Source organism: Lichenostomus cassidix, chromosome 1 (genome assembly GCF_008360975.1).
Source record: "Lichenostomus cassidix isolate B80296 chromosome 1, HeHo_3.0, whole genome shotgun sequence".
Classification (NCBI taxonomy): Eukaryota; Metazoa; Chordata; class Aves; order Passeriformes; family Meliphagidae; genus Lichenostomus; species Lichenostomus cassidix.
The window spans coordinates 88,031,148-88,053,578 of NC_139479.1; the positions used below are offsets into that span (position 1 = coordinate 88,031,148).

General features: G+C 42.7%; 2 protein-coding genes and 1 long non-coding RNA gene across 4 annotated transcripts in view; 1 reads left to right on the forward strand and 2 right to left on the reverse strand.

The window, feature by feature from the left end:
- Window positions 1–4,358: 4,358 nt before the first annotated feature.
- On the reverse strand, window positions 4,359–12,502 carry FAM162A (family with sequence similarity 162 member A). The gene is made up of 5 exons (XM_085069398.1): window positions 12,367–12,502; window positions 11,228–11,347; window positions 8,899–9,007; window positions 5,701–5,809; window positions 4,359–4,599 (listed from the first exon to the last, which is right to left on the reverse strand). The coding sequence occupies exons 1-5, from the start codon at window positions 12,380–12,382 to the stop codon at window positions 4,513–4,515; spliced, it is 441 nt and encodes a 146-aa protein (XP_084925524.1). The 5' UTR covers window positions 12,383–12,502; the 3' UTR covers window positions 4,359–4,512.
- On the forward strand, window positions 12,415–20,701 carry MIX23 (mitochondrial matrix import factor 23). Of its 2 annotated transcripts, XM_085069288.1 has the most exons (5): window positions 12,415–12,744; window positions 13,795–13,920; window positions 14,435–14,581; window positions 16,944–17,003; window positions 20,398–20,701. In XM_085069288.1, exons 1-5 carry the CDS (start codon window positions 12,415–12,417, stop codon window positions 20,446–20,448), a joined length of 714 nt encoding a protein of 237 aa, XP_084925414.1. In that variant the 3' UTR covers window positions 20,449–20,701. The 2 variants fall into 2 exon arrangements, with proteins under 2 accessions (XP_084925414.1, XP_084925424.1); XM_085069298.1 differs by lacking the exon at window positions 16,944–17,003.
- Window positions 20,702–20,813: 112 nt separating this feature from the next.
- Window positions 20,814–22,431, reverse strand: part of LOC146445202 (uncharacterized) — a 29,190-nt gene continuing 27,572 nt past the window's right edge. The window contains exon 3 of the long non-coding RNA XR_014854040.1: window positions 20,814–22,395. This is a non-coding gene — a long non-coding RNA (uncharacterized LOC146445202). The remainder of the gene's footprint in view (window positions 22,396–22,431) is intronic.

The following is a 22,431-nucleotide window of genomic DNA, read 5'->3' on the forward strand; positions in this document are numbered from 1 at the left end:
GCTGACTGGTGTGCCTTCCTGTGTAAGGAGCCCGGCCAGAATTTATTACTTTTGCCGTGGATATGTGAATTCAGAGCAGATAAGTATAAATCTTTAAACTTGGTATGTTTGTTTGAAGTGACAGGCCTGGTTGACACAGGTAATATTGTTGTCATAAATACTTAGACTGTGTAAGGCATTTGACTGGTACTGCATACTATTTTGAGTGAAAACCACACCAATACAAAAATCAACATGGCACACATTAAATGGATTAAAATGTGGCTAACTCATAGGTCTCAATGTAATTTTAAATGGTGCTTAATTCAGTGTGTTTCCATCAGGATCTTCCAGCAACCAATTCTTGACGTTGCTTTACTTAGCCTTATTAATAGGTTGAAAAGAAACAAAATCTACTTCTAACAAAGGCTGCAAATTAAATGGGTACAGAAGTGAGATCCGACTTGTGATTTATGAAAGGAAAAGCTCACTGATACAGACTGATCAGAATTACTTGGCAATCCAAGGGCAAAAAAACTATTTGCATTTTAACAGAGCCAAACATGCAGTGTAATGTTACCCATCTAATAAATAACAGGCCACAGAGGAAAGACTCTGTTTTGGAGGAGAAGTGCCACTGAAAGTATGAGGATCATTATACATTACTGCTTGAACAGTACTTCCTAACTCAATTCTGTGTTGCTGTGTCCCCTGTTAGAAACACTGAAACCAGTATTCTCTGCTCTTCTGAAGGATGTGCTCAGACAGGGACCATCTCAGAGAACGCCTCTAGCTGCCCCTTCTGTGAAGGTCACACTGTGTTTTGAATGGTCTGTTGTTGGTTTGTGTCTAAATAGGAGGCAGCATGGTCTCATGTAGAGGGTAAGTGAGGGAGCTGTTGGAGTTCTTGGGTTCTTCTCTTAGCTCTGTCAGGCAGCATGTAATGCTAGAAAAGTGATCTTGTATTTTCTTCAAAATTGAAATACACGCATTTGTTTCTGTTTGCTTTTGGAGATCCAATCTAAGCAGCTTCCAAATGCCCCACAGGCTGGTAATGAGAATTTATTCCTTTTGAAACCTCAGTAATGAGGTGGAAGCACTGCACTGGGATTTTAACAAGGTCTGTTTTAAACTGGGTGTTAGAGAAAGGAAAATGCAGGATGCCTGAAATTGCTATCCAGCAGTCCAGCACACAGATCTTTAATGCCATTTAAGCTGTGGTTTTGTTGGGGGAACAAACAGGAGCCTTCATTCTTTCTGTTGGTAAAGTTCCCAGTGGAACATGGCAGGCTGGGTCAGTGTCTTGGATTCAGGAGGATACAAAGGATGATGGAGCAGGTTATTGAAAGCTCAGTAACTACACTAGGAGCAGCACTTCGGGCTTCTGGGAAGATATCCCACAATCTTTTGAGGCAACTGCTGCCTAGAGACTTCAGCCTGTTCTTAAATTCCTGTGTTTTTTCCCTGATGCCAACCAAATACAGGTGATTGAAGACCTTTTGTCTAACGTTGAAATAAGGGAGGAAGACAGTGACCCTGGACCTATGTGTTCTTGGACCTGCATTTTTTATTTTTTCTTTTCTTTTTGCTTTTTCTATTTTCCTTTTTTCTTTTTTTTTTTTCCTCTCAGACTATTGAAGAACTAGATTGCACCATGTGGTCCTACATGTGAGAGTGCTGCTGGCAATATACTTCTCTGCTCCCCTGGTGACTTCCAGAACAGCTGTCTTACCTCTGTGCAGTTTGATCTCTATGCCAGCTTAAAGTAAAGCCCCATCTCTCCCCATCTCTTCCAGTATGACTTTTTTAGCTTCTGGAAATTGGCACAACACACCACTGGTACTCTTCCCTGCCAGTTTTAAACATGAAGTCTTTCTTCAGTTGCCTGATTCTTAGTAGAAAATTAAGCAAGACCTCTCTGTGTACTGCTGTGGCTGTGTGCATAGGGCTGTAGTGTGTTCTTCTGAGGCAGTGTTGAAGTTGTCAGCTGATCATTGCATTAGGAAGTTTCAGTTGCCTCTGCACCAGGTACAGCAATATGGCACATGGTATAGGATTGATAAATTGGACTGGTCTGGATAAATGTCAGTGGTGTTACAGACCAAGCCAAAGGGCAGAAAGAAAATGAGATACCATTTAAGGGCTCACTATGTTCTTCCCCATGGTGCACTGCTAAAAGGTTTTGGTCTGAAACTATGAGCTCTCAGTGATCTGAGGGGTATTAAGTTCTCCTGTCAGCTGGACTGGCTGCAGACAGAAATGTCTGCTGGTTTTGTAACCACTGTCTGTGTTTAGAAGTGCTTTCTTGGAAGCCATCACACCAGGAAGGAGGTGCTTCCTTTCATTACCTCTCTGAGAAAGATTTGCATCATTTTTTAGTACCCAGCTACTTGGAAAGAAAATAGTGCAGTGGTTGGGAGAGAGCTGGAGACCATACAAAGCTCATTGTCTTGGGCTTTTGTTTAAAACTTGAGGCTACACAGAAGCTGAAAGAAAACACGAAGTCGGGCAGTGATGCACAGTCTTTGTGACAGATACTGAAATGGTGGAGATACCAGGGTGACAGATACCTGGAGCTTTTGTCAAACCACTAGACCAGACTTCAGTTTATGAGTAAATGGCATAAAGCTTGTAGAAATTTAAGTAAAATGAAAAACTGATGACTGTTGCTGCTCTGAAGTGTTGCTTTGTAAGTGATATTTTGCACATTTTTATTTGAAGTACTTTACCAGCTGAGTGAGTCCAAATAGTTTTATTTCCAAAACTAGAAAAGGTACATGTCAATTCTGTTCAGAGTGCACTCAGAGGAGTGTATTGAAAGGGTGATACTTTTGAGATGCAGAGTTTTAAACTTCGCCATCACCAAGCATACATCAGAAATTTTTCTTCATAGAAACCTGAAATGCTGTCTGAAATGTACATTCTCTTTTTTAGTGTCATTTAGTACATACATGAGCACAGGCATGTCAATCAGTGGAATCCTGCTTTGCTTGATTGACAGTCTACTTATGATAATTTCCATCCAGAGAATCTGATCACAGGTCATTGTATCACCTCAAGGTCTGATGGGTTACATCTCATTGTGGTACCCAGAAATGTAATTCATAGATGGACTGCAGCAGCTAGTGAATATTTACCCTGCATTTTTAAAGGACTTTTGATTTATTCAGCAAAACTGCTGCTTTTTAGGAGTGCAACAACAAAAAAAATCTCCCTCCCACTCTTGAGAAAGTTCACAAACTAATTCTGTCAAACTGATACGTCTCTTCTGGGAGTCCCCAGGGCCAGTCAGCAGGGCAGTGCTGGGCAGTAACGTAGTTTGGAGCATTTCTGACACTTCCAATCTACATTTCCTTCCAAGTGAACTGAAAGGAGGAAGGAAAATACTGTCTCTGGTTGCTGCAGGCTGTTCAACATGAATAGTGTGTGACTCAGGGCTCAGTGCCAGAAATAGGACTCTTGAGGCAGGTGATCTCTAGGTGGGCCTAGTATCATCAAAGCACAGAAAACAATTTTAAAGGGCAAAACAAGTATAAATCTAAATGATATTTGTAAAGAAAGAGCTTAGTGGCAAGAGGGCAGGAATGCCTGATTGACTTTCTCATACTAATGTGCCTCTAAATAGTAAATCTGACAGTACAGGTTGAAGCTGATTCTCAGTATTTCTTGAAATAGTCATCTCCATTCCCTTAGATTGGTTTGTCTCTCATCTCACTCCCAGCTCTGGTGGGACAACTCTTAGGGTGTCAACTGCAGCACCATGGTTCTCTGGATTGCTATTTCACTCTTCATCTCCCTCCTTGTTTTATTGAAGGCAGGCAGTTCTTCACAGGAAGTTATCCCTCACTTACACAAATGCAGCCAAGAATAACAGGACCTAGAACAGGGAAACAGGCTTTCTAATAACTTTGGATCATTTTATTGATGTTAATGCAGGCCAGACAGTAACTTTTGGCTCAAGGGCTCCCTTAATAATTGTTCTTTCTTGCACAAAGGGGAACATATGAATTATTTGAAGTAGCCAATACCAATACAGAATAAATACAGTTCTCTTGCTGAGGGGACCTGAAATAGTGATGGCTGCCCAGTGAAGGTATTTTGTTTGTGCAAGCATGGATGTACAAGTGGATACCAAATGGACTGTCCTTCTGTGTTACAGTTACCTTCATGTAAGTGGTAAGTAAGAACGTAAGACTTCCTGCAGGGGATTGGTACCAAGAATGCAGGTCCAGGTCCTGCAGTACTTTAAAAGATGCTCAGTCTGGTGCACAGCATGTGGGAAACAATTACATTGCTGATCCAGTTTGCTCATGTGTCCTATCCCACTAACCATGAAGAAAAGAGTTTGGAAGAAGGGGACAGTTATTAGGAAAAGAAAATAGGTATTTCAGGTTTTATTGATTACAGGACAACATATTCTTTCTTTCTTGAACATGAGTGTACAGAACTAACATACAGGAAGGATGTGACTATATCCTCAGTGCTGAAGAGTTTGCTTCTCTTCCCCAGTCCTTGGTCTCTTCACTTCCTCCTCTAAGGTTTAGCAGATGCACTTTCCGCTTTCCACTGGGCTTTCTTCTCCAAGTTTATGTTTGTAAGAGATTCATGTCTTTTCATAGCCTACAATGTAATAAGATCATCAGTTATCACCTGAAGGACCCAGTGCTGAAACTTGAATCAATAACTTAGTTCTAAGACCTGGGCTATCCTTACCAAGGCATAGTTCTGACAGCTTTAAAGCCAGGAAGCCAAGAGGGTTAAAATAAAATATTGAGACATTATTGTGGCTGAAAGTAATTACTTCTCTGGGAATAAATTAAACCCTTTTGTCAAGGCACTAGTGGATACAGTCTGTGCTTCTGGTTAGTATTTCATACAGATCTGATTTTCACAAGACAGAGGTTCTAGAAACAATAGTTTATCATAGACTTACAAAATATTTTTGGGTTGGAAGGGATCCCACATGGATCATCAATTCCAACTCTTTAGTGAATGGTCCACAGGGGGATCAAACTTGCAACCTTGGCATTATTAGCATCATTCTCTGGCCAACTGAGCTCATCTCAGGAAACATAATTCCAGCTGTTTTGAAAACAAGGATTCCAAAGTAGCTGTCCTCTCTTCTTGGTGTTTGCATTCATACTACTCTAGTACAGCAGAAAATGCTCTGGGAATCATCAGTGTTTGATCTCTGCTTGTTAAAGCCAGGGAAAAATCCTTCCACTGTTTCATTTCAGAGAGCTGCATCCTTTTTGTTTTAATAGACAAATGCCGACAGAAATGTCGCTGACACTCACTAGCTCACAGTACTGGGGTTAAGACTGTCACTACCTTTAAGGTTTCTCTAGAACACTTAGTAGTCCATAGAAAGAAGACCTGAACATAGCAGAAGAAATCCTTCAGAGAAACACAGCGTAACAAATAAGATTCTTCTGCCATGTAGATGCTTTAAGCTCTGGGGGTTCTGTTTGGTTTTTTTTTTTTTTTAAGGAAGCATCTTAACAGTGACATCATCCTTTTCTGATGGGAATTAGTCAATAAGGGTCACTTCTGGGGAGCCAGGAGGACTTGTTAAAATTTTGTTCAGTGATAAAATGACCAAAAACCCAAAACAAACATAAAACCAAAGCCCCAAGGCAAGACAGTACTAACAATCCATAGAGGAACTGAGAAATTTATATGAAGATTTATTTGCCCTCATTGCCAACATTCTGTGCTTACCTGCTTCCCTCTGATCACCATGACGATACATCCCACTATGGTCAAGGCAATCATGACATAGCTGAACTTCACACGCAGTTTGGTTGTTGCTGCTCTCACTGTTTCAATCCTCAAGAAAGAATAAAATAATAGACTCATTATCAGAGACCCAAATAATTCACCTGGCTAATTATTTAATTCCCCCTAGCATGCTGTCTAGGTAGTTTTGTACAATGGTAACAATACTTGGCTCTTTTCACAAAAAAGTTTTACTAGAACAGGAAATGCTGATCCCAAAGTACCTTGGGAGATCCTTGGTCACAAAAGCATTCATCTCAAAGCTGGAAACAAACCCAACTTTTTAAACTTTGGTTACTTAATTGTTAAAATACTGCCTTTGCAGACCACTTGACTGCAATGCAAAGGAGGAAGGCTGTGGTACTTAAGTATGTATGTTCATTAGGGAAAGAACAGGAAAAAGAGGTATGGTTTTAGAAATACAGTATTTTTCTTACTGTTAACTCCCTCTGTGCTCACTACCACCTTTCCATATCTGCAAAGTCAGGGAGAACTCTACATTGTAGCTGTGATGTATTTAACACTGTAAAACATGCATTTTTATCACAATAGCAGAAGTGTGGTAGAAACCAAAATACAGTGTTTTAACAGTTCAGAGTTTCTGGGGCCGAGGGAAACCTTATCACAGCTTTGCAATTTCTTCTGCCTGAACTTCAAAATGGTTTCATTTATGATGCAGTCTTATTTTCCAGCAAGGTGGCTTCCTCTGCTACAGGACTTGACAGTGCTATTCATGACACACAGGCTGCTGAATGCAACACTCCTCAGAAATTCTGAATAGGACTTGGTAAAATACCAGCGGTTCCCACTCCTGCTGGAGTAAACAGTCTTAAAGTTATCTGTTTTCCTGAGAAAATAAGGAGATGTGGAGGATTGTAAGCTTTCTGACATCAGCTTTGGACAGAGGAATTCTTTAAATTTATTGATTTTTAATTCCAGGGGGCTTAGCTAGCCACACCAGTAGCTATACTACCCTTTTGGGAAACCTGTTGCCTATGCTGCTGTTATCTTTTAAAAACCAGAAGTCTTCCAACAGAAGAGTAGCAGTTACTAACACCTTCCAGCTGTACATGTGAAGAGTAAAAACAAAAAATCATTTATTTTGAGTTAAACTCTGAAGATCTTTTACCCAAATGGTATCTTGGTTACAGCAAATTTTCTGTTAGAACAATGCAAGAAGGGCCAGTGAAGCATTAATGCTTTTTTGAAGTGCTTTTCACAATAACCAAAGACCTACACCCTGTATCTTTAACTCTCCTTGCAGAATTTAGAGCTGATGACTCCCTTCTCAATGAGGTCTGATGTTGTCACTGATTATATTTGGCATGTGATAAAATTCCAGAAGACTAGAAAAGTGCCACCATTGTGTGATACAAAGAAAGTAAATGCATCAAACTAGGTCAATTATAACCCAAAAGTAACGTGGAGAATGGATTTAATGGAACTGGGAAATTTACACTGTACATAAACATGAGTGCATATGGAGTATTTTACCACATTTTGGCCCTTATATTTGGAAGAAAAAAAAAGATACGTAAGGATCCATAATAGTTCAATGTGGTAAATCACATAGGACCTGAGAGCTGAAAAGTTTTGTTCTTGTTTTTGTCAGAGTACTGATTTGAGTACAAGGTTTCTGATCATAGGGAACAAACACATCCATCTACAATGAAACTAATGGTTAATTTTAGCATCCAGGTTGTTTCTGCTAATAATCTGCAGTGAAAGCCTTGAGTGCAGGCTGCAATTAAACTGAAGTGCACAGCAGTAGAATTAAAAAAAGGTTTGCTAGTTAATTTTGGAAATACCTTAGATGTGTTAAGAATTTACAAGCGCAAAAGGTAGATACCTGAACACAACTTGCATTTTAAATCAATTCAGTGGCTAAGTTTAACTTTTGTTTAATAAATAGGTTGCTTCACCACATTTTACAAGATTGAGTTTTATCACAAGCCCTTACAACTCACAGTTAATCTCAGAACAGGAAAACAAGTCTTTGTGCTTTTATAGTTCTCAATTGTCTTCTCAGATTTGGCTGAATTATTTGTCTAAATAAAAAGAGTTCCCTATGCACTTGCAAAAACGGTCAGCTTTTATCAGAAGTTGGTTTGTCCTTTCAATAAACTACTGAAATCCACTGCTCTGCTAACTCTGTTTTCTTAAAAACACTCGAAACAAATGTTTGGTATGCAAAAAGATATTAAGCGATAAAAGGTTTTAATAATTTACTCCTGTATGTATTTCAAATGTAATTTTAAGAAAAATTATTCAGTACAAAATTGAAGGATTCCACTTGAACAATATTTACTCATTTGATACATTTAAACACAGGGGCAGATTTTCAATTCCCATGTGGTGAATCCAAACAAACAGAAAATATTTAGAGGGCAGCTACATCATTTTCTTACTCAAGTAGTACAAGATTTACTGTATCTTTTTAATTTAAATAAATACATGTATTTAAAAGCATTACGAGGATGTTTTAAAAGACAACTGTACTATCACTAGGAATGTTTTTTAAACTATTAGTTATCTGTTGTTGATAAATTTGATCTTTATTTTTCTGAGAACATGCAGTTTTATTTTCTATTTTTCATGCTGGACAAAATTTTGACATTTGGACTCAGCAGCAACAGGGAAATTTTGACTATATATAGTTAGGGAGCCTTTACACTGTTAGTTTAAATTCCAACAGTAAAGGAGGTTGGCCCATGCCCTTTAGGTATTATAAAGAAATATTTTATATGAGTTTCAGTTACTGTATAGCTGTATGTGAAGGTTTCCCACAGCAGGAGACTGACATATAATGAAAAACACGAGAAAAAGCTCACACCAGTGTTGGAAAAGAGCTTTCTGATTGTAAGAGAAGAGTAAAAATGAACTGATCTGTCACATTTTCTGAACAAAACAACTGATAAAATGCTGGTCATCCCTTAAAAAAAAAAAAAAAAGCCAACAAAAAACCCCAAAACAAAAAAACAAAAACCAACAAAAAATAACGAGGCATACATTATCTTAACACAAGAGAATTGCAAACTCACTCCTTTTTAGAAAAGTTTTTCTGGAATTGCATTCAAGTAACTTATTTCTGCATAGACAAAGTCTCTTCTACAGCTTCAAAAGTGACAAACTGACACTTACGAGACAGTCTCTGGTATATCCTCTGGCCTTTTGTAATGGCCTGCCCACAACAAAAACCTTCTCTCCCAGTTTGTAGGCTTGTATCCAGGCACCCCCGAAGCAGATCGACCTAAAAAAACCCCAACAAAATGCACAAACATAAACAAAACACCACCAAAAACAAGTCAGAGAGGCTGGATGGCCACAGCTTTAACAAAACAAGTTAAGGTGAGCAATGCAGAACTCTAAATATGATTGCTAGAGTTGGTTAGAGAATGAAAAGTCTATCACAGATTAACAAACATGTAAATATGGCTTAAACTGAAGCCATGTAAGGAAAGCCAAATCCTTCCCAAAACCTCTGTATCTGCAGGTCTAAATGTGCAGAAGCTGCTCCAGCATCTCAGCTTCCTAAGTTGCTGGTTTTCTATTTAAATAAGGTTAAGAAAAAAGAAATTATATGGAACAGCTATAGAAAAGCCAATATAACAACACAGCATGTTAACTTTTTCAGGCAGTTTAAGATTCTGTCTTATCTGAGGGTATAAAACATGACCATAGTCAAAGATTAGACACAATTTTCAGCTCAGTCTTTCAAACTCCATATACAAAATATTCATAATGTAACAGGAAGGTTTTCATACATACCATACCATTAAAATGTAGTAAACAAAGTGCAGTGATACACAACTTTTTTGTTTAAACAATGGGAGGTATCCTCTAAGGATGTGTTCTCCCTCATGGATTCATGAATTATCTAGGAAGTGGGGTGGATACACAGTTAGCTGACAATGCCAGGTTATTAAAAAATGTAAAGAGGGCTGAGCCCAAAATGCTGCAGGGCTGCAGAACCCAGAGTCAGTGAATTGGCCAGGGAAATCCCTTGTATATAAACAGGAAGCAATTCCAGTTCACACACAAGTGACACACTCTACCCTCACTGTTATTAATTATTACCTAAGCCTGAGCAGTAAGTCCTTGGGGTTTCCTAGTGGTTTTGGCAAGATATTCAGTAGCAGAAAGGAAAGCAGCATAGAAAACTAGCAATGATCAAGAACACAAACAAACACAACAGCATTATTGTGCCACTGTGTAAAACTGTGACTCCAGCATTTTGAAAAGTGTGGGAAATAATGACCCCCATCTCAAAGGGAGCTGAAATTGAACAGGCATGGATAACACTGGAAAGGACAGCCACAGGTACTGAATGGGCACCACATAAGAAACAGTGCCACAGACTGAGACCCTTTGGCCTGGGAAAGCAGTGACTGAAGCTCTCTTCAGCCCAACAGAGCATTTTAAGAGGCATTGGCAGTGTGGGTTAGAAAGAGGTCCTGTTTTGGAAGGGGTACTGGATGAAGGAAAATCAGATTTTAAAGAAGTGTGTATCAGCTTAAAAAACAAACACAAGACTGTACTTGTTCTCTCTCAGCATGATTCAGCTGAGGAATTTCTTCTTCAAGAATGTGGATGCTAAAAATACATCCAGCTTCAAGAAACTGGGCAAATTTGTGGGGGAAAAACAAAAATCCAGTGAGGACCATTAAACACAAAGATGCCACCTCTGGGACAGTGGCATAGAGGAATCCTCTTTCTGTTCTCTATCTCAGGCTCTTGCTGTAGGTCACCATTCCCACTGGTGTTCACAAAAGCCTAAAGGACCTCCTTTACCAGCCCCTACTGGAGACATCACACTTTTAAGTAAACCTTGTCTTACCAGTACAGCTGATTCATGTTTTTAACACAGAATCATGCCAAATGCTTCACCTGTGTGTGCTCCTTTTATCCTGCATGGGTGGGCCATAAGGAACCTGTTATCCAAGGAGTCTGATTAGAGCATAGTAACTGTCCCATATATAGTGAAAAAATGTTTCCTGGCCTGAAAAAATGTTTCATGACCAGCTCCACCCTAAAACATGAACCCATTCAGACTCTTTCCTGCAGGGCACATTCAATTTTTGGAAGAGCTGGAGCTGGCTGCACTCTGAAAAACTGCAAAAGTCTTTTAGCTCACACAGCATTCCTAAACATGAATAGTTTACAGTGGGGCTGAACAGGCAGTTCCAGAGCTCACTGTAGGAGTGTGTGCCAGATAAGGTCCTGGTGATCTGCTACAGAGTGAAAGCTGTGTGATCATCACAAGCAGAAATATTGACCCCTGGCTTTGTGAGAAAAGAAGACTTTGCTAAATTTAATGTTCCATTTTTCAGCCTAGAGATCAGAACCCACTCTCACAAAATCAGGGATATAAGCATCTATGTCAGCCAAATTCCTGTTGGGATGATTGCAGCATGGATATGTGAGTGTTTTGTGGCACGAAACACAGCATGATCTTATCAAAGACTCTTACTCTTTGGCTGAAGGTCTTCCTGGGGTTTCACGCTCAGCCTTCTGCTTATCTTCAGGTCTACTCCCTCGCTCATCCTCAGAATTGAGGGAATATTTCTTCCCAGCAGTTTAACAGCCCTATCTGGAAGAGAAAGCAGAGGATGCAAAGAGGCCAAGTTTATCTCAGAGCAGTAGAAAGTGAGAATACCAGCTTTTCAAAGGAAGCATTTGGGGTTTTTTTAACATGAGAGGGAAAAAAAAGAAAGAAAACCAATAGATACTAACATAATACTAAGTAAGAAGTACCAGATTTAGTTGTAATAGTCTACCAAAGAAATGAAAACTTGTCAAGCTATGCCTTGAGCTTCGTCATTAACCTTATGAAGAAAAATATGAATGCAATTAATTTCATTTAGGAAAAAAAAAGCCCCAGCAAGGTAACATCCTCCAAGCGGTTTCTGAAACACATTACACATCACAATTTCCAGGAACTCATCTATACATATGCTTCAGATATACTTGGGATGGTGCTGTTTCATGGACTGCACTCCTACCAATCCTGTCACATCCCAAAAGCACTGAGAGAGTCAAGAAAAAAGCCAAAAAAGCAGAATCTTGCAGCACTGAGAGGTAACTACTTTGTAGTGCTTTAGAGAAGCTCAGGGCACCTTTAAAAAATAAGATTCTACGGCATTAATTAACATAACGAAAAAGTTATGGGAAAAAAACCCCAAACGAACAAGCTAACTCCAAAAGGCAAAAAGAGCACTTATAAAATATAAAAAGAGTTCCTTCTTTCCTCCTGTATGCTGTCTGAAGGTGTCTTTCCTAAGGGAAACCACCGCCTTTTACTTTCGAGGCATAATTCACCGCCGCTCTGAAAAATCAGTAATTGGCATATAGAAGCGGCCGCCCCCGAGGGCAGCGGGCCCTTTTCGGAGCAAACGAGGCACAGCCAGGCTCCTGTCGCTGTTTTCCGCGCCGCTCCGCCAGGCAGGCCCCTCACGCTCGGTGTGACCCCGCGGCAGCGCCGGCCAGGCTGCCCCGCTCCGCTCCGCTCCGGCCCGGCGCCTCGGGGGCTCGGCGAGGAGGCGAACCGGCGGCAATCCCCGCCCGGCCCGAGGCCCCGGTGCTCGGTCACTGCCTCCCGTCCTCACTCACCGGCGCGGCCCCACATGGCGCTGCCTCGGCCGCGCTGGGCGCCCCTCAATGTCACCGCCGGGCTCCGCCCCGGGCCCGCGATTGGAGGGAGCCGCGCCGCGGGGCGCTCGGGGCCGCCGGGCCGGGACCGCCTCCGGTGGGGGCGGCCGGAGCTCTCCCAGCGGCCGGAGGTGGCGAAGGGGCCGCGAGGCCGCTGCCGGTGGAGATGCCCGGCCGGGGGCCGCTGCGCCGGGGGCCGCGCTCCGGCGAGTCCCGCCCCGCTCCGCCCCGCGCGTCATCCCGGCTCCCCGCCGGATTGGGCGCCGCCGCGCCCTCGGCCGATCCAGGATGGCGGCGCCCAGCGGAGCCGCGAGCTGCGAGGACTTCGCCGAGTTCCAGGTAACCCGCGCGGGGCGGGCGGGGCCGGGCCGGGCCGGGAGCTGCCGCTGCCGCCGCCTCCTCCTCCTCCTCCTCCTCCTCCTCCTCCTTCCCGCGCCGCCGCCCCGCGCGCTCCCGCCGCTTCCCGGCAGCGGCCCCGCGGGAGCGCGCCCCGTGCGCGAGGTCACCCCGCTCCGCGCGGCCGGCGCGATGCGGCGGGAAGGGAGCAGGGTCCGGCCTCGCCCGCTCCCTTCGCTCATCCCTCCGGCAGGAGCGGGGCAGGGCACCTCCCCTTCCCCACAGCGGCATCTCCCCTTCCTTTCCCGGGACGGAGCGCTCGCCGCTCGGGAGCTCCGCGGGCGCCTCCGCCTCGTTGAGCGGAGCGTGGAGAGCCACGCGTGTCTTCAGCGGTGGGAGCAGGGCCCGGCGCGGTGGGAACCGGCCTGTTCCTCGAACACCGAATCCCAGAATATCCTCAGCAGTAGGGATCCTCTGGGATCACCGAGTCCAGCTCCTGGCCCTGCACAGGACACCCCAAGGGTCACACCATGTGCCTGGGAGTGTTGTCCATACGCCTCGGGAACTCTGTCAGGCTTGGTGCTGTGACCACTGCCTGGGGAGCCTGTTCAGTGCCCAGCCACCCCCTGGGTGAAGAAGTTTCTCCTGTGATCCAACCTAAACCTCCCCCAACTCAGCTTCACACCTCCCCAGGATGGTGGGAGGCTTATTCAAAGTTTGCCTTTTTGGTGCAGGTTGTGCCCAGTTTCCTGTCTGGAAGGAGGGATAGGGACTTGGACAGAAGCTGGTCAGCCTATCCATGCTGCTCACAGGGCCAGGGGACTTCGGGGGGCATCAGTTACTCACCCCTTCTATGGCCCTTGCTGCCAAGGAAGCTCCAGGGTTTGCAGCACATATTCCTGCATGTGGGAACTGTTTCTTTGTTGTGTTTCTAACTCCTTGTAAGGAATCCTATTTAGTTTTCTATTATACAGCTTAATCATGCAATTTTTTTTGTAGTAGGCTTTTCTCAGAGATACAACCAAGTATCTCTCTCTCCGTTCTTTAACACAGGAGCTGCTGAGGGTGATGAGGACAATCGATGATAGAATTGTCCATGAATTAAACACTACAATTCCAACAGCTTCCTTTGTGGGGAAAGTTGATCCTGGCCAGACGTGTAAAGAGCTCTACCAGTCTGTGAGTGCACACACCTTCCACTTTCAGCTCCCTTCCTGCTGTGTTGTCATGTGCAGTGGCCAGTAAAGCATCCTTGGTGTCTGAGGAAAACACTGCCTTGGTAGATCCTGCTTTGTGTATTCCTAGCTGTCTCACTTGGCATCTCCACACACCCCTGCATGTAACAACTGCATTGGTTTAAAACCATGTGGGGAAATATCTTATTCTGCACGACTGACCCTTCAAGGATCTTTTCAAAAAGGGTGCTTGCTTTTCCTACTACTCTGCAAAACTCCTTCTCATGTTTACCTTTGACTTTTGATCAGCTTGGTAAGAGCATGAACCACAGAATGGTCTGAGTTGGGAGTAGCTGCTGCTCAAAGCAGTGTTGTTTCCTACATGGGGATTATGATTTCAAAGGGATTTCTGTAGGCATGGCAATACCATGACTTTGGAAAGTGTCTCTTTTAAGTTGTAACCCAGAGGTTTTTATTCTCTGATGAGTCATTGTGACTTTCCTTCTCTCCCTACTTAGCTAATGGATGCTCACACCAATAGAGAAAGAATCATCAAAAACTGCATCTCTCAGACTTCCTCTGTAGTGAAAACTCTCAAGGAAGAGAGGGAAAAGGCCCATGACGATGCAGCATTATTAAAGCAACTCAGGAAAGAGCAGACAAAGGTGAGTGGGGGAATTTTTTAGAGATGACTTACAGAGGAAGAAGAGGGTATCTTTCCATTTGGGACACAGTGGTATGTCCATCTTCAGAGCCATCAGGGATTGGCTCTGCTGGACATGGTGGAAGCTTCTATCTAGCAGCTTCTCACAGAAGCCACCTCTTTTGCCCCACCCTGCTACCAAAAACTAGGCCAAGCAAAACCAGCAAAAATGGTGAGAACCCAAAGTGGATCCTGACTCAGGCAGTCTTTTCTGAGGTTCTTGTTGGCTGGGTTTGTGAGAACCATTTTCTCCAGCCCTCAAGACAGAACTGCTTTTATCTTGCAAATGGAGCATTTTCTGAGATTCTTTTACACAAATGCTGTAGAAAAACACATGTTCTTCCCTGTGGTGGATTCTAATGTTCACTGACTGATACCACTGAGGCATAATTTAACTTTTCCTCTCCTCTACAAGGCAACCTTTGAATTCCACTTACCCTTTACAACTTCTTTGCTGTTTGGTATTTCTTGGAGTAGTATTTGGAGTACCTTGTGATGGTGTGAGACAAACTTCTGGGTTTGCATAAGGAATTCTACTGTGCAAATGCCCTCTCAACCTTCTGGCCTCTGGGTGGAAAGTGTACTTTACCAGAGGTGATCGAGATGGAGAAATGAACCCCACTGAAGTTCTCACCCCAATTCCAGGGCCTGCTTTGTGAAGAAAAGGATACTGGGAGAACCATGTGGCAGACAAGCAGTTTCATTCTTAAAGTCTCAGTTACTGCACTACTAACAAGCATGGATATTAATTTGGAAAACTAGAATGGTAGCTTAGTATGTTCTACAAGTCTTGTTTTCAGAGCCAAATCTTTAAATCATTTACCTACTGAGCCCGAAACATGGGCTCAGTAAGTAAATGGGTGGACACAATGATAGTGTTTAATGACTGGAGGTGGCTTCAAATGTTGAAAGCAATCCATGATTTATAAATGTGTCAGCAATTTTTGGAGACCACCTGAGATTTGTACTTGGACCTTATGAGGTGTGATCCCCCTGCCTTTTTTTTTTTTTTTTTAAGACCGGGAATTTCAAGTATCTATTCACTTGGTTGCAATACAGATCTCTTTTCCCTTGTTGTATGTGTTTCTTTCATCCTGCTTATTGTACAAATTGGAGGACTGTAAGCAAAATTATCACTTCTGGGTCATTGAAGAGAAAGCTTGGAGTAGTAGTTTCTTTGACCTGCTAAAGATTTTTAAGGTTTCTTTAAACTGCCTCTCAGTGTTTATTTTGTAGAGACTTATCCTGGTCATCTGGTCACTCTGTGGATGCTGGATTGTTATTTCAAACACTGTGAAGTCCTGTTGAGCTGGGGAAAGCCCATCCAACAACTGTAGTAACTCTGTGTGCCTGGATATCTTACCTGGAAAGTTTTTAATGGAATTGCTGTCTTGGCTTGTACCTGTTCACCAGGCCTCTAATTGGAACCATGTATTAAAAATTAATAAACTCTGACCCTTAGTCTGTTGTGCTAAAGACTCCAACAAGAATACATCCTAAATATTGGGCAAAAATGGCAGATGGTTCTTATATCTCCTATTATTGCTTCAGGACCAAGTTACCTGAACACAACTGTCACACCTGCCCCTTGGGGTTTCTAATAGGTATGAAACAAAGAGATTCTTACTTATGGGCCAAGTGAGTGCTCAAGAACTGTGTATTGTAGTAGTTCTTGCCAGAGCTTTCGCATCTCTGTAAAGCTGATTTGTCCTGCAGTGATGACATAAAATATGAACTGGTTCAGACAGCACCAACACATGTGATCAGACTGATGACCCTTTTTGTCAGTGCACAGTGTAGATGGCAAATGAAGCAGAGAGGGTGTGTTCATAACCTTAATTTTCAATCCAGAATCCTAGCTGGATTCCCAGCTTTGCTGCCAGCCCCATTTATGACTCTTAATAAATGCAAGAATGGCAACTCAAGGCTGCAGAGCCAACTCCAGCCCTGGCATTCCCCATGATGAGTGCTTGAATTAGGTGCAGTTATTTATGCTTGTGAAGCCATCAGTGTTAATCAGTTAATTGCTAGCAAATCTTGATGGGCAATATTTAGGAACAAAGCATGGAGTAATCAGGAGCCAGGCTTGCTTTGCCAGTCTGCCTTCACTGTGCCCTTGCAGACTTGTGTGTGCCCCGAGCACTGGCTGGCTAGGAGGGCCAGGCTCTCAGGGTGATTACACATCGTGCCCCTTGGTTTGCACCACCACAGGGGTGTGCACCTGCTGCTGGGGTTGGGAGCTGGAAAGTTGCAATGCTAGTAAATAGGGAAGGCTGCAGGGAGACCTCTTTGACAATAACCTCTTTATCTGTTCCTTTCTGCAGTTGAAATTGATGCAGTCGGAGCTCAATGTTGAAGAAGTGGTAAACGACAGAAGCTGGAAGGTACTCAGTCATTTAATAGTGATGATGTTCTGTCTCAACAGACAGTCCTGCACTGGCGAGGGGAGACTGGTGCCTTATCAAGCAGGTTAACTAGAAATAGATGAGGGCAGTGCTGGGGGAAATGTTTCAAGTCTGCCATTTTCCCAGTTCTGGATGCAGATCAAAGCTTTTTGGTTGCACTGCAAAGGAAAGAAAACCATCTGATTTAGGGAGGAGGAAGGACTGTGGATTATTCCCTGTGTCCCTTTCTCCCCCTTGCCCAATGGCTGAGTACTTTGTAGGCTTTTCTGTAATAACCTCTCTGAAAAGCTCTGCTGGGCCTCTAACAGTGTCAGAGAGATGGATTTTCACATTTGCCTGTATGATCACAGCTCTGAGCAGAGCCCATGTAGGGGAGGGCACAGCTGGAGAAGCTGAACCTTTTCCTGATGGAGTTTCCTCAGGCCTGAACTGGCACTCCCTGGTGCAAAGGGCAGCCTTGCCATTGCTCTCCTGTGTCAGCAGAGGGTGCAGATCACCCTCTGGACTGATGGCCCCAAAGTCCAATGTGGTGATTTTAACGCTGAGCTTAAATTCTGTGTCACCGCAGTGTTTCACATCTGGCGTCCTTTTCTGGTTTGGTGTAGCTTTTCAGAGCTTTCAATACTGCAGACAGAACCTCCTTCCCTCTCTAAATGCAAAAAGAAAGGATTTTTGCAAATAGCTAGCTGCACCTTCTTTTTTAATCCCTACCTCATGATACTAGTCCCCTGGATTGCACCAGTGTAAAACCAATACAGCTTCAAGTCTTGTGTGTTCCTCAGTAACCTCAGTGCAGGCTGATGAAACGAGCATTTACAGTTTTCCACATATGTTTTGTCATCAGTACACCTCTGTACTGTCCCAAAAAGCTAGGCATGCATTTCAGCTTAATTTTAAACCAGCTCATACCTGACTAAGCAATGCCACAGCCTTAAAAATAACATGCTGCAGGTCACCAGGGGCAAATATTGTATGGTAGCTCTGCTATAGGGGAACAGCCTCCACCCTAATCTTCATTCTGAAGCACCACATTTAGTAATGATCCCAGAGGTTTCTTGTAGCTGCATTAAGTTTTTACTAGTGACAGAACTGTCAAATTTTTCCTGAAGATGGAGAGTTTATAAATGGTGAGGTGTTCATGGTGCAGGGGTACTTTAGCCTGTTAGTGTATTCCTCAGCCTGTTAGTGTATTCCTCAGCAAATGTTCAGAGTGGGGCTTGAAGAGATAAATATTTCTGGGGTTTCTCTCCAGCTCTGCTATATTATACTCTGAATATAAGCATAAATGGCTCATTTAGCTGCCTGTAAAAATGTCACTGATGGAATTAGAACCAGTTATAGTGGCAGACTGGATGCAATTACTGGTTTGCAGGCTGGTGTTTTACTTCTAGTTGGGAAGTACACTTGCATGTTTCCATTAACGCTAAACAAATGAAAACTGGTTGGAAAAATCTGATTAGGAAACAGTTTTTTAAAACACTGCCTGACTGTAACTACAGTGGCGTACAGAAGGATACTACTTTATAGAAATGCAAGCAGTGGAATTTGGATGATACCAAACAAGGAATTGACTTTGAAAACAAGACACTTGCATTAATCTCTGTACAGCACCTTCACACTGGAGTTTATTGTTAGAGTGGTTTATACTAATATGTAAAAGCCAGCAAAATCAAACTTCTGCATAGTGACATGAATGTTAAGGTTTCTCAGCCACTGTTTTTCCTGTCTAAAAAATGAGAATAGCACTTCAAAGTTAGACCAGTGGAGTTAAGTGGCCTGAGTAACAGAGTGAGATTTGTGAGTCAGTGATCCTAGAAGTAGGAGGAAATGTTAGTAAGACTACAGTGTTGATCTTCCTTCCACAGGTTGCAGAGTTACTGTTTGCTTTTAAAAGTTTGCACGAGAGCAAGCAAGCTGCTGTGTTGTTTGATGCAAGAGACCCTTGCAGTGCTTTAGAGAGTATTTCCAGTATCCTTTTTGACATACATGCCATTAAAATGTCATCAACAGACAATGGACAAAAAATGGTGCAGTTTGCTTAGTATTACAATGTTTCTGAATTGCAACCCCCTATTGCTCTTAATTTCTACAGTTTCCTCCTATCACTGATCTGAAACCTCCACCTAGTCTAAACTCATCCAGAGGTGTGAAAGAAACTCTATCACAGCTTTTGTTTTCTGTAATATGAAGTAATTTGTAATACATGTCTGTTTCTTAAATTAAATTTGAAAGGAAGTTCAGAATTACTCCAAAATTGTTGAGAACCAGTGCTGTAACTAATGTGTGCTCCAAGCTTCACTTTTGCTGAAGTTGCCATAGGTTCTAAACAGTGCATAAGATTAGCTGTAGAAGTAGAAGATCCCTGGAAGACAGAGCATAAAATAGTGTATTTATATAAAGTGGTGGATAACTGCCCCAAAGTTACAAGACCTCTCACTTTGCATGTAAAGCCCGTGGGATAGTTCACAAAACCTCATATCCTGATGATCACAGGCATTTGGGTCTACCAAATCCCTGGACAGCTTGGCAAAATACACTCTTGTGGAAATGCTGGTGGGACAACCAACACCTGCCAGAGCCTCAGCTTGGTGTTTGGTGGTGTTTGTGTTGCTTTCAGGACTTGTGCCAGATGAATAAAAGCTGATAAATAATTAAATGGCTTGTGAAGAGCACCCACAACCCTGGTGGGAGCCTGTGTGCTTTGGTTTGGATTCACACTGCCTTACTTTAAATAGTCACACTTACTGCCCCTCCTTAGGGCAGGCTAGCAGCAGTTCAAGCTAAATATACACGATCCCCAGTATCCAGTTCTGTAAACTAAGTTTTACCCAGAGAAGGTGCCAGAGCTGAGTGAGGAAGGAGTGGTGTGCCCTTTGCAGGGAGTGCTGGCAGCACTGGCACAGGCAGGCAGATCACTGGAAGTGTGCACTTGGCTTCCAAGAGCCCTTGCCCCTCTTCTTGGCTGTCATGGCAGTGTAAAGTGTGCCTGCTCAGGAATACAGTGCCCAGATTTGAATGTCAGAGTGAACTTAACAGAACACAACCATTCAGGAGCCTTCCACTGATTATTTCTCTCTGTTTTAAAAACAAAAAGGCATCAGCCTTTTTGGTGATAACAGGCTGCCAGGTTTAAGAGTCTGCATTATCTGAGGGAGAATACGCTTAGTGCTCTGCAGTCTTCCAGCATCAGGCTGCAGACTCTGGATTTACTAATGCCAGGAGAGAAGGTGAATGGAAACAGAGGTCTTGGTAAATGCCATTTACTGGTACATCAGGGCTAGGCAACTTGAGATGGGTGCTACATGAAGAGGTAGTTGCCTGAACTGTCTGTGAAGTTCTAATTTGTTTTTACTCTTCTGTTTTGGTGTCTCAGGTATTTAATGAGCGGTGCCGAATTCACTACAAGCCTCCAAAGAGTCAATGATGATGTGGGGTATTTTCCATCAAGGTGGTCCATAAATGTGAGAGCCAAACTGGAAAGAGACCTTGGGTGAGCTGAATTGGGACCCTCCAGAACCAGTAGAACCCAGTCTTGTTCTGTTTTGGACCTACTTAGCTGAATTCTCAAGCTTGAAATGATTCTCCTGTAATTAAGAGAAAACAACTCATCTTTTGTACAAAATATGTGAACAAATGAGTTTTATAGTATTAAACCAATTTTCAAATGGAATGCAAAACTGGCATCTTTCTTGAACTTCCACAGCTGCAGTGATCCCAGAGGGGAAGAAACAGTTCAACTCGTCCTGAGCAGGGAGGACAAAGCTCTCCCTAAGCTGGTGTCTACTAAAATATCAGTGAACATGGTCTTTTTGTGGAAATAATCAGTCTGAAAGGAAATAAAAATGTCAGACTGCTCAGCAAGTGTAGTCGATGCAGCATCTCCAAAACCAGAAAGTTACCAGCCTTGTTCCGAACTGCGCAACATGAGCAGCAGTGGCCCAGAGTTGTGTGTGGAGAGAGGTTTGCCATTGCTCTTTCAGTGCTGACAGGCAGCATCTGTTGCTCAATGTCCTTTGGTCTGTGTTACCTAGTTCTGGAGCTTTCCTTTATACATGGAATGTGGTGTCAATTAAAGCCACTTTGGGTTGGAGTGCAGATGTGTCTCAGCTGGGAATGAGACTGTCCAGGGTCTCTTTTTTATCCCTTCTCCCAAGCCTTTAAGATTAGTTCTAAAGGTTTGATTAAGATTAGTTCTAAAAGTGTTTGAGCTGAGGAAACAGCTATGCATACCTGATTCTGTTGATCCTGGCCATGGTGTTGTGTTCAGAAAGCTTTAATGCAGCACCCCTGCATTAACCCAGCATTTAAAGGCAGATAAGTAGGAGGAGAGCTGAATTGCTGCAATTACACGTGTATATTTTACTTTTTATCCTGTATGTATCCCAGACTGGCTGACAGTCATGTGACAAGGTCTGTGTGGTTGCCAGCTGGTTTTATTAATTAGGGATATCACTTTAAGAACCACTGAATATCAACAGAGCCCTGAAAATACAGGCCCTGTCTTGCAAACTCTTTGGAATTCAACAACAATTTCTGCAAATTTAATTCAGCAATGAAATTACTGGATGCACTCTCACATCCCTAAAACTTTGCATATATAGGGAGTGGGAAATAAATGGAGGGATGTACCTGTGTTACTGAGAGCTGGCAAAGATCTGTGCAGCAGCATTTGTTTTGTACTTGTTTGTCCAACCTAATTGGTAGCCTCCTGTTTTTAGGCAGCAGGGTCATTTAGTTGCAGTTTCTTTTGAGAATGAGGCAAAAATATTCTTTAAGTCTTTGAGGATGTAAGTTCCAATGTTCAGACTTCATTCTTTTTCTCAAGGTACAGCAACTGCTCTATGCAGAACTTTACTTGAGTTGGAGGAGCACTCGTTCTTGAAGCTTTGTCATTGTCATTGTTTTTTTTGCAGCTCTGAAAGCAGAAAATGTGTTTGTTCTCCAGTTGTTAAATTCTCATAATTGTTTATCATCCAAGTGTAGATCAAGTACTGCTCAGAACTCTGGGCTGATTTGGCACTAATGTAACTTCCACAGAACATTGTCAGTTAATGAGATGCTGAGAACAGTCAGTTTTGATTTCAAAGTTGGTACTTTAATACTGAGCTTTAATATAGGTGTCTAAAACATTAGTTCTCTCTGGGGCTTTGATCAACTGCAAGGATTAATTCTCCTTTTAAGCGTGTTGTATGGTAGAAACTTCTGCCCACATGTACAGACTTGGATCAATAGTCTTCAGATATAATCTTTTATTTTTATATAAACAAGAGCCTGTAATGAGAATTAATCATTGTCTTCCTTTATCCATCCAGATGTTTGCTCAGCTGCTGTGGAAAGCTTCTTCACTTCAGCAGATGCTGTGATAAATGACCTGTAAAATGGATGTCTTGTATACACAGATTTTTTT

What these genes read in the sequence shown, in the direction of transcription:
- FAM162A (XM_085069398.1), bottom strand. An exon ending in GATATACCAGAGACTGTCTC is followed by an intron (nt 5,810 to 8,898) that starts GTAAGTGTCAGT and finishes TTCTTTCTTGAG; the next exon opens with GATTGAAACAGTGAGAGCAG. An exon ending in TGGTGATCAGAGGGAAGCAG is followed by an intron (nt 4,600 to 5,700) that starts GTAAGCACAGAA and finishes ATTACATTGTAG; the next exon opens with GCTATGAAAAGACATGAATC.
- MIX23 (XM_085069288.1), top strand. Translation starts at nt 12,415, where the DNA reads ATGTCACCGCCGGGCTCCGCCCCGGGCCCGCGATTGGAGGGAGCCGCG. An exon ending in TCAGGAAAGAGCAGACAAAG is followed by an intron (nt 14,582 to 16,943) that starts GTGAGTGGGGGA and finishes TCCTTTCTGCAG; the next exon opens with TTGAAATTGATGCAGTCGGA. An exon ending in TAAACGACAGAAGCTGGAAG is followed by an intron (nt 17,004 to 20,397) that starts GTACTCAGTCAT and finishes TTGGTGTCTCAG; the next exon opens with GTATTTAATGAGCGGTGCCG.